The sequence below is a fragment of the Saccopteryx bilineata genome, chromosome 12 (assembly GCF_036850765.1).
Source record: "Saccopteryx bilineata isolate mSacBil1 chromosome 12, mSacBil1_pri_phased_curated, whole genome shotgun sequence".
Classification (NCBI taxonomy): Eukaryota; Metazoa; Chordata; class Mammalia; order Chiroptera; family Emballonuridae; genus Saccopteryx; species Saccopteryx bilineata.
The window spans coordinates 7615210-7626396 of NC_089501.1; the positions used below are offsets into that span (position 1 = coordinate 7615210).

An 11187-nucleotide genomic window follows, 5' to 3' on the forward strand; every position below is an offset into this window, starting at 1 on the left:
GCAATGCCTCAGGCTGTGCAGTGCAGGCTGGATGAGGGGAACAGCGGCCTTGAGTTAGGCCAGATGGGCTTCCACTGCCCACTCCTTCAAGGCTAGCTAAAAGGCAGATAGAACTGGCCCCTTCCCATAAGATAAAACAGACTTAACAGGTAACATATACAGCCTCAAGTAGACTGACAAGTAAGATTTCTCCTTCTTGGTTCCCACTGAGTTTTCCTGAGTCCAGGAGAGAGAGAGGCCAGACAAACCACAGTTTCTTAGGAACTGCTTCCCTCTCTGCGGCCATTTGGGTTTCCCAGAGCCTGGGAAGAGGATGGTTTTCCTGGGGTCATACCTATGAAACCTTTCTAGAAGATGTCTTCAATTTCCAAAACCAGAAAAAGTTCCAAATTTAGGCCTTTTCAATTTCTTGCTTATTTATGCTGCAAACAAAAGTGTGGTAGGTCAGGGGCATCTGGTCATGGGCTGCTGTCCACCGCTGTCTCCAAAACAACAGGTCGGGCAGGGGCCTAGTGGCAAGCCTTGGGCCAGGGGTCCCTGAATCCACAAGTAAAAGGAAGGCCCCATGTTGGGTACCAAAATTATTACCAGACTGAAGGTGTCGTTTGCCTGCATGCATCAAAGCCCAATAAGACATGAACAGGAATTTGCAGCCAAGAAAGTAAGAATGTATTAAGAAGACGGCTCCACGCCTAGAGTCACAGGAGCTCCTGCTCAATGACCTGGGTCCCCCATGGCTTTCAGGGAAAAAATTATTAATCGTGAGTTGGAATCATGGGCTCTTCTGATTGGTTTGTGCTAGGGTAGGGAGTAATTGATCATTGCATTTGGTTCTGATGTCAGCCATGGAGTTGTTCTGTCCAATTTTGCAAGGATTTGTTTTTTGGGATCATTCCACTTTCTGGGGTCTGGAGTTAAAAACAGAACTGAGGCCAAGATACTATGTTTAGTTTGATTGAAAACTCTGTCTCAACAGTCAACTGACCCAGGACCTTGTTTCTAAGACTCCTGGATGTTGACCGGAACCTCATCGTCCTGAGGGCTTAATGATTAAGCAAGGGAGAGGGAGGTGGGTAAGTCAGGGTGCTGGAGAGGCCAGTTTGAGTCAAAGAAAAAAGGAACAAATGGCCATATTATAGAAAATAAGATTTTTGCTTTCTGCATGGTTATGCAGAGATGGACAAGTTCACAGAAAAAGGGACACTCAAAAAAAAAAAAAAGAAAAGAAAAGAAAAAGAAAAAGGGACACTCATCCTAAAGTCACTCAAGTCTTGCAATACAAAACGATGTGGCTGGTCCAGTTTTATTAGGTATGCAGCTCCCTAGTTCTTTGTCTCCCCTTTCAACTTCGTTAAGGTCAGACGCACCATCTCATTCCTCTGACTCAAGCTAACCTGATGCAGGTTGTAATATCTACTTGGTCTTTTAAGGTTCCCTTGCTTCCCCCCCAAAACTAATAATATAGAGAAGTAAGTCAGACAAAGGTAGTTTCCAAAGTTTCTTTTTCTGTTTCTTTATGTGTAAAATGGAAGTCAGACTAATGAGGGCTGATAGTCACTGGTAAAACCATTCCAGCTGTTAAATTATTGAAACTTCCTTGTCAGTAAGTAAAAGGAAACTGCCTCAAGCTTCTAGCTGGCTCTAGACATTATCCAGCTTTCCCACAACCTTACACCAGCATGGCTGAGTGCTGTGCCCTACTAGTCATTAAATATTTTTAACATTGCTCTTCATAATTATTACCTCTTGAGACTGTCTTGAGGCCTAACGAGGGTCCAGTTAAAAGAAGCTAATGACACTTGACCCTTACCAGCTCCTTTGGAGCCCCCCAGACATGGGTCTTTAACTTTTGTTTTTTTGGTTTTTTTGTAGATTTGGGATCAAGTTATAGTTCTACTATTCAGCTTTCATAGTATCTGGCCCTGATCTGACCTTCAAAGATTTTTCCTTAGTTACTCAAGCAATTTTCTCTTCCCTGTTCAGTTTAAAACTAGCTGTTTCTACTGTTGTAAGATTTTCTAAAATAACAGCTTATTAAGATATATTCATATACTGTACCATAAAAGTCACTCTTAAAATATACAATTCTGTATTTTTTAGTATATTCACAGAGTTTTGCAACCATCACCACTAATTCCTGAACATTTTCATCACCCCCCAAAAGAAACCCCACGCCCAGTAGCAGTCATTCCTCATTCCTCTTCCTCCCAGGCCCTGGTAACCACTAATCTACTTCTCTATATATCAGCTTGCCTATACTGGACGTCTCATATAAGTGGATTCATTCAATACGTGGCCTTTTGTGTCTGGCTTCTTAGAGTAATGCTTTCAAGTTCAATGATGCTGTAGCATGTATCTGTACTCCATTCCTTTTTATTGCTGAATAGGATTCCATTTTATTTATTTTTATTTTTAAAATATGGAGCACACATAGCCTGACCTGTGGTGGCGCAGTGGATAAAACGTCGACCTGGAAGGCTGAGGTCACTGGTTCAGAACCCCAGGCTTGCCTGTGTCAAGGCACATATGGGAGTTGATGCTTCCTGCTCCTCCCCCTTCTCTCTCTCTCTGTCTCTTCCTATCTCTCTCAAAATGAATAAGTTAAAAAAATTAAAAAATAAAATAAAATATGGAGTACTGCCTGATCAGGCGGTGGTACAGTGGATAGAGCATTAGACTGGGGCACAGAGAACCCAAGTTTGAAACCCCGAGGTCGCCAGCTTGAGCACAGGCTTATCCAGCTTGAGTGTGGACTCATCTGGCTTGAGTGTGGGCTCACTAGCTTGAGCACTGGGTCGCTGGCTTGAGTTTGGGATCACAGACATGACCCCATGGTGGCTAGCTTGAAGCCCAAAGTCACTGGTTTGAGCAAGGGGTCACTCGCTCTGCTGTATTCCCCTCAGCCCCCACCCCATCAAGGTACATATAAGAAAGCAATCAATGAACAAGTAAGGAGCTGCAATGAGGTGTTGATGCTTCTCATCTCTCTCCCTTCCTGTCTGTCTCTATTTCTCCCTCTCTCTCTCTGTCACAAAACAAAAATAAAAAAATGGAGCACTTTATGAATTAGTGTGTCATCCTTAGGCAGGGGCCATGCTAATCTTTTCTGTATTGGTCCAATTTTAGTACATGTGCTGCCTAAGCCAGCACAAGATTCCATTTTAAGGCCCCCTCCCTAACCAGAGCTCTTCCAGGTAAAGGGAGGAGCAGAAATTTCTCTTGAGCCTGAAGCTAAAATGGCTCAGTTCAACAATCTGTATACCACTGAAGCATATCTTTGGGTACTCATTCTGAATCCCCACACTAGTTAATCTGAAATCTGTTCTTAATTTGGCTCAGAAAAACTTGAATTGAGGATTAGTACTCACATGATATGGTCACATAAAAATGTCCACACCTGCGGAGAATTTTTATTAGCGTTTGCACCTGACAACAAATGCCAGGGAGTAATCAGAATAACAGGTTTTTTAAAATGCATTTAATTAAGGAGGGAACTAAGGAAGTTTACTTGGACATGGGAGGGAGGAAGCAGGGTAGTTTACTAGATTACAGTGCTCTCTTAAATGGCTACTGCTTATTTCTTTTTTGTTTTCTATTAAGTGAGAGGCGGGGAGGCAGAGAGACAGACTCCTGCATGCACCCCAATTGGGGATCCACCAGCAAGCCCCCTACCCTGGTGCTGCTCTGCCCATTTGGGACCGCTGCTCCATTGTTTAGCAAGGGCATTGTTTTAGCGCCTGAGGCAAGGCTATGGAGCCATACTCAGGGTTCCCAGACCCTTAGAGCCAAGGCTGCAGGGAAAGGGGGAGGGGGCAGAGGGGGAGAGAGAGAGGGAAAAGGGGGTAGGGGTGGAGAAGCAACTGGCCAGGGCCTGGGTACTGCTTATTTCAAAGCTGTGTTAAACCTAGATGCACAGGAACAAGGGCCAGGACTTGCTTAAGGCAAATATAGCCTTTTGCTAAAAAGTTGTATGCTTGGGGTGTGACTAGGCAACCTGACGCTCCCAGTTAGGAATTTTTGGTCAAATCATCCTGTGAAGTTCCTTTCCCCTTTTTTCCTCCATAATATTAATAATTTCTTCTCAAGAAGGTCGGCTGAGCTAACACAAGGCCTATTTCCCTCGCAGGTGATGTTTCCTTGCTGGCACCTTCTCTGTCCACTCTCCCTCACCAGGCCTCTCCTCCCACCTGGGGCGGGAGCCTAATCCCTAGGTCACAGGGCCTCCCAAACCAGCCAGGGACCCGGCTCCTGCTCTCAAGAGGGGTAAGAAAAGAAACAAAGAGCCGGCCTGGAACCGGCCCTCCACGTGAGGGCACGACCGGCCATCCCGCTTCCTGACAGGAGTGGTTAGCGAGGCCCAAGCAGCAGCCAGACCGCGGCTGGGAGGTGGGGGCCCTGCCCGGACTCAAGATGGCGGCCGCGGTGGGCGTGGCTAGTTGCTCCCAGGCCGGGAGGAGGAGTGTGATCATGGCGGCCGCTGAGGAGTGGAGTTCGGGGGATGGGGAAGAGGAGGTAGAGGAGGCAGTGAGTGCTACAGCGGAGGCCTGCGCGAGGGGCGGTGGCGGTGAACGCCGCGCGGGCTGTATGCGGGGAAGGGAGTCGGGATGCGTTGGGCGGCTCCGAGGCCCCCCAGGCGCCTCGCTGCTTCTTGCCCTAGGGGTGCGGAGGAAGGAGGGGGTCGCCGCGGACTAGAAGGAGCTGGCCTCAGCCCTCCTTGCCGCACTGTCATCAGAATGGGGAAGTAGAGGAAGTTGCCTTAGGTAACGTCGCTTTCTTCCTCTCTTTGAAAGCAGGACCTCGTTCTCACAGAGGTGGAAGCGTTGCAATGGGGATGTGGGGGTGCAGTGAGGGGTTGGAGGGTTCTCTTGTTAACCGCCTTTTCCTGCACACCACTCGTGTGCTTCTTTCTTCCACCAGGAGCAGTTGGTTCTGGTGGAATTGTCAGGAATTATTGATTCAGACTTTCTCTCTAAATGTGAAAATAAATGCAAGATTTTGGTGAGTCTTCTGGAATTGGGGGATGAGTGTAGATTTTCTTAAATTCAGAACAAAAATGAATGGTGAGCTACCTATCCCCAAAGATTGATGATATATTAATTCCACATTACAAAAGCCGTGAACTCTGAAAACAATCACAGATGCACAGGGGAACTGTGGGAGCAGATGGGAGCAAACGCCTAACTCTGCTTCAGTGTCTGAATGTGTGGCTAGAGAGAGTTACAGATTTGGAGGAGGTGGCATTTTGATATGGAACGATATAATTTGAAAAAAATACATTGTTTTAGATTATGGGTCCCCAAACTTTTTACACAGGGGCACCACACATCGTTCGTTATGCATACATTTTACCTTTTTGTGTGATAAGAACTTTTAAGATTTATTCTCTTAGCAAGTTTTAAATATACAGCAAAGTATTATTAACTGTAGTTACCAGGCTGCACATTACATCCCCAGGTACTTATTTTATAATTGGAAATTTGTATCTTTTGACTACCTTCACCCATTTTATCCACCCCTAAGGCTTTAGCTAATGATGATTTTTACGATCCTATATTCTGATGTAGGGAATTGACACCGAGAGACCCATTCTGCAATTAGACAACTATGTCTTTGCTGGAGAGTATGAAGGTAAGAAGAGGTCAGATGAAACTTTGTTGTTGTTGTTTTGAAACTCCTTTTTAACGTTATTTCAGAGAAAGTAGTTCGTTATTTCTCAACAAGTTGTCTTTAAATTTTCCTGTAGACACTCTTGGGACCTGTGTTATATTTGAAGAAAATGTTGAATATGGTAAGTATCTGTTATGGTAGCTGTTTTTACTCTGAAGTATTTCAAACATACTTATGTACAGTGAATATTAAAATTAAACAGTTCATGTACCCATTGACTAGCTGTATCAAATCCTACTATTTTGCCAGGTCCAGATATATTGAAGCCCCTTGTATACTGCTATCAAAACTTATTCTCTTTCTTCTGTCTTCAGACATAATCATTTACCTGGAATTGCTATTTTTTTCTATACCAGTGTTTATATTGCATATATATGCACAAAAAATCAATAAGATTTTTTGTATATTTTCAAACTTTATAGAAATTATAGCATATTATGCATATCATTTTATAATCTTTTTAATTAGAGATATGTTTTAAGGTTTATACATACTGATATATATATAATTCTTGTTTTCCCTGTTTCTTTTTTTTTAATTTATGATTTTAATTTGTATTTACATAGATTCAAGTGTCCCACTGAATATATCTCCCCCCACCCCCTTATTCCCCTTGGCCTCCACTTATCCTCCCCCCAATGCCTTACCCCCTTCCCTTCCCTGTTTCTTAGTATTCCATTTGTGAGTATAGCACAATTTATCCCCCAGTTAATAGGCATATTGGTTGCTTCCATTTCACCAGTAATTATTAATAACTACTAAAACTTATTTAATGCCTTCTATATATCAGACACCATTTTATTTAAAATTTTTTTATTTTATTGATTTTAGAGAGAGAGAGAGATGAGGGAAAAGAGGTAAATATTGATTTGTTGTTCCACTTATTTATGCATTCATTGGTTGATTTTTTTTTTCCAAGAGAGACAGGGAGAGAGATGAGAAGCATCAACTCATGAAGTTGCATCACTTTAGTTGTTCATTGATTGCTTCTCATATGTGCCTTGTCCAGGGGTCTCCAGCTGAGTCAGTGACCCTTTGCTTAAGCCAGCAACCTGGGGCTCAAGCTAGCAACCTTAGGTTCAAGCCAGCGACCTTTCGGTTCAAGCCAGTGACCATGGGATCAAATTTATGATCCCATGCTCAAGCTGGTGAGCCTGTGCTCAAGTTGAATGAACATATTCTCAAGCCTGAGACCTTGGGGTCTCAAACCTGGGACCTCAGCATCCCAGGTCAATGCTCTATCCACTGCGCCACCACTGGTCAGGCAGTTGATTCTTTCAAAAATAATTTTTTAAATTGATTTTAAAGAGAATATATCCTGGTGATATTATTTAGCCTCTGTCATTTCTCTGTACTTGAGATAAGAGGAATGAGATAAATCTTGAACTTATTTCACTATCTAGACAGGAAGTAGTTTAGTCTAACTCCTTATATTGAAATTGTTGAGACTTAACATGATTATTTTATTTTGCATTATATTTTATTATATTGCATTAAGCAGTATAACAGTTGAGTTCATTTTATGTTGTAGTGGATGCAGAAGGCAGCAATAAAACAGTGCTAAACTATAAATACCATACAACGAAGAAGCTCAGCATGACCAGAACTCTTCTGACAGAAAAGAAGGAAGGAGAAGAAAACATAGGTTAGTTCACGTAGGTCTCTGAAAATAGGTGATTGAATAATTCTGGCTTTGACAGTGACACATTGCTACCATGACATTTTTTGCACTTTGTTGTAATACCTATATGTAATACGTTAAATATATTATTGAGGGTGCTCCATGAAAAGTACCAAACAGATTTAAAATTCAGTTGAACTCTACTGTAGCAGAGGGCACTGTGGACATGGAAGAAATCTCTATCTGCTTTGCATTGGAAATAGTTATTGGGACTTTGTCAAGAAACTTGACATGATCTCCAACTCCTAGGGGATTCAGCAGGCTTTTTTATTTTTTAACTGAAATTATTTGTAAGCGAAGATATGATAATAGTTCTAAATTCCCAAGGTGTAATCTCAAGCATCTCCTAGAAACTTTTGGCAGCTGCAGCATTCTTCCCCAAGAAGCTTATGGCTGGAAAAAGCTGGGTTTGATATGTGAGGGAGGGACTCTAAGACCACAGTTTTTATTCCTGAGTGTAGTTCTTAATTAGCATTCATTTAGTCTTCTTGTAGTTGCTGATTGTCCCAGACCAGACTTTAGACCAGTTTTTGCACCCATAGCAGGCATGTATTTGTAGAGATGAACCAATCACTGATGGTTTAAAAGTTCATTGCTGCTCTGGCCAGCTGACTCAGTGGTAGAGTGTCGGCCTGGCGTGTGGAAGTCCTGGGTTTGATTCCCAGCCAGGGCACACAGGAGTGGCTCCCATCTGCTTCTCCACTCTTCCCCCTCTCCTTCCTCTCTTTCTCTTCCCCTCCTGCAGCCAAGGCTCCATTGGAGCAAAGTTGGCTCGGGAACTGAGGACAGCTCCATGACCTCAGACTCAAGCGTTAGAATGGCTCCAGTACAAGGGAGCAACACCCCAGATGGGCAGAGCATCACCCACTAGTGGGCTTGCTGGGATGTTCCCAGTTGGGCACATGCGGGAGTCTGTCTCTCTGCCTCCCACTTCTCACTTCAGAAAAATAAAAAAAAATTAAAAAAAGCTCATTGCTCAAAGACATATTTGAAACTCTTGTATATTTACTTCAGAGATGAATATTCACAGGTTGATAGATTTAATGTATTTTAAGGAATAAACATTTGAATGTATGTTAATCATGCAGAAATGAATTATACCAACTGCACATAATTACATAACAAATCTTTGTTCCTGTCATGTATATCCCCAAACAATCCTCTTTTTTAGGACTTGGAAAATAACAGGAAGAAGGAGGTACTTGAAGTTCTAGAATGAACTTGAAAAGGAGACACACATCAGATAAGCTTAGCTAGCATTTATATACTCTTACTAAAGGAAATTATAGAAATTCCTCTCCTGTAGTCTTTAATAGTCTGATAGGTCTTTGTGAAGATTTGGATGTCTTGTTTAATCAAATAAATTAGTAACCAGTCATTCAAGGCTGTATTAGTTATCTATTGCTGCATAAGAAATAACCTGTGAACTTTTTTATTTTATTTTATTTTTTTATAGGGATAGAGAGAGAGTCAGAGAGAGGGACAGATAGGGACAGACAGACAGGAATGGAGAGAGATGAGAAGCATCAATCATCAGTTTTTCATTTTGACACCTTAGTTGTTCATTGATTGCTTTCTCATATGTGCCTTGACCGCGGGCCTTCAGACCGCAGACTGAGTAACCAGCAACCTTGGGTCCAAGCTGGTGAGCTCTTTTCTCAAACCAGATGAACCCACGCTCAAGTTGGCAAGCTCGAGGTCTCAAACATGGGTCCTTCTGCGTCCCAGTCCGACACTCTATCTACTGCGCCACCGCCTGGTCAGGCTAACCTGTGAACTTAATGCCTTAAAAAAACCAAAAAAATTCCCACTATCTTACACAGTCTCTGTGTATCCAGAATTTAGGGGTAGGTTAGCTAGGCTTGGGGCTTCTTATGAGTTTGCAGTCAGTATGTTGGCTGGGCTGCAATCATCTGCCTTGATAAGTCTGAAGGATCTAAGTATCAGAGCTCTCTCACATGGCTGGCAAGTTTGTGCTGGCTGTTAGCATGAGGCCTCAGTTTCCTGCCTCCCCATAGTACTGTTTGAGTGTTCTCCTGAAACGGCAGCTGGCTTTTCCCAGATCAGATAATCCATGAGAACAAGCTCTTTTATGAATAAGCCTTAGAAGTCATTCTGTCATTTCTGCAGTATCCTGTTTATTGTGGGAGGGGATTGCACAGGGGTTTGAATGCCAGTAAGGTGAGGATCATTGGGGAATCATCTGGACACTAACTATCACATAAGGTGATATGATGGAGACAGAACAGGATATGAGATGTGGTCCTTACCTTCCAGGAACTTGCACTCTTAAAGTAAATCACACTGAAACACGTGGCTGAAGGTGACAGTACCCATTTCATTCAATTTATTTTAAGTATCTGTTAGGTGGCAAGTATTATGCTAAATAAGGGTAAAGAATAGCATCAAGATTTTGAATCTGGTGACTGACAGAATAGTGCTCTTGCAGGAAAAAATATGGAAGTCAGTAGTTAATGCTAAACTGGCGAGAAAAGGACTAATCAGTTTCTCATGGAGATTTTCTAGGAATAACGAGAAGATATGGGATCAGCAATTAGGAAGTTTCAACAAACAGCTGCAGAAGAGTTAGTTTATGATGAGGAATAGGAGCAGATGGAAGTGTGAATAGGGTGGCGAGATAGGTTGGGGTATCTTAGTATCTAATGGAATTTTGAGGATGAGCCTAAACCGCTTGGGCTTGCTATAGAAATTAATGAGGATCAATTGAAAATATTTGCCTGAAAGGGTGATAATAAAAGAAAATATTATTAGCATTATTGGAACAATTAATTTTTTTTTATTTTTAGTTGAGAGGAAGGGAGATAGTGAGGCCAACTCCTGCATGTGCCCTTATTGGGATCCACTCAGCAACCCCATCTAGGGGGCCAATGCTCGAGTTCCAAGCTATTTTTAGTGCCTGAGGCTGAAGCACTTTGATCAATTGAGCTATCCTCAGCGCCTGGGGCCACACTTGAACCAATTGAGCCACTGGCTATGGGAGGGCAAGAAGGAGAGAAGGGGGAGAGAAGTAGATGGTTGCTTCTCCCGTGTGCCCAGTTCAGGAATTGAACCTGGGATTTCCATACACTGGGCTGATGTTCTATCTACTGAGCCACTGGCTAGGACCAGAGCAATTATTGATATAGAGTAATGTATGTGTGTGTTTTTGTTTTTTTGTTGTTTTTGTTTTTAGCAAGAAGAGAGAGACAGGAAGGGAGAGAGATGAAAAGCATGAACTCGTAGTGTTATATCTGGACAGCAAGGAAACAAACATTTTGCCACACAATTAAGTAGCCAAATTAAGGAGTCTTTAATTTAATTTCTGGCGATGGCATGGTTAGTCTAGTTACCAAATCATGTAGCCCTGAACAAACTCAGGGGTTTGTTTTCAAAGGCAAAAGGAAGTGGGGGGGGTGAATACCTAGCCAATGCAGTTTTAGAGAAGCGAAACAGGCTTTTGGTTATCATTGGAACAGTCTAGGGAGAGAGTGTTCAGCGAAGTATTTTACAAAAAGCAAAAGAATGTGCTGGGTTATCTTGGCCTTTTACAGAGGTTGTTAAGGCAGCATCCTGAGGGCTTTCCGGAATCTAGACATCAGGGAATATTTATGGCCTTTACACAACTCTTTTCATTTACTCATCTGCAAATCTTGCAAAACTCATTCTATGGTCAGGGATATGGTGTTTCTACATTTCATTCCCTACTGGTTTTACTTAATTTTTAATCAAATCCTTGATTCAGTTTCATCACTATTGTCTTAGATAATTGTATATTGCCCTCTGATTGTCATTAATTTCATAGAGTTTATACTTCTTGAACAAACCTTGTTATAAAATTG

The 11187-nt window shown here is 42.4% G+C and overlaps 1 protein-coding gene and 1 non-coding gene across 4 annotated transcripts in view; one reads left to right on the forward strand and one right to left on the reverse strand.

Moving 5' to 3' along the window:
- Positions 1-3043: 3043 nt before the first annotated feature.
- LOC136316502 (U6 spliceosomal RNA) lies at positions 3044-3150 on the reverse strand. Its single transcript, XR_010727734.1, has one exon. It is a non-coding gene; the product is annotated as a U6 spliceosomal RNA (small nuclear RNA).
- Positions 3151-4410: 1260 nt separating this feature from the next.
- GTF3C6 (general transcription factor IIIC subunit 6) overlaps positions 4411-11187 on the forward strand; it is a 25795-nt gene continuing 19018 nt past the window's right edge. The window contains exons 1-5 of one of the 3 annotated variants that reach the window (XM_066248366.1): positions 4411-4524; positions 4918-4998; positions 5565-5628; positions 5744-5788; positions 7199-7312. In XM_066248366.1, coding sequence (XP_066104463.1) covers positions 4411-4524; positions 4918-4998; positions 5565-5628; positions 5744-5788; positions 7199-7312 — 418 coding nt within the window. The remainder of the gene's footprint in view (positions 4525-4917; positions 4999-5564; positions 5629-5743; positions 5789-7198; positions 7313-11187) is intronic. The other 2 variants (XM_066248367.1, XM_066248368.1) reach the window with 2 other exon arrangements.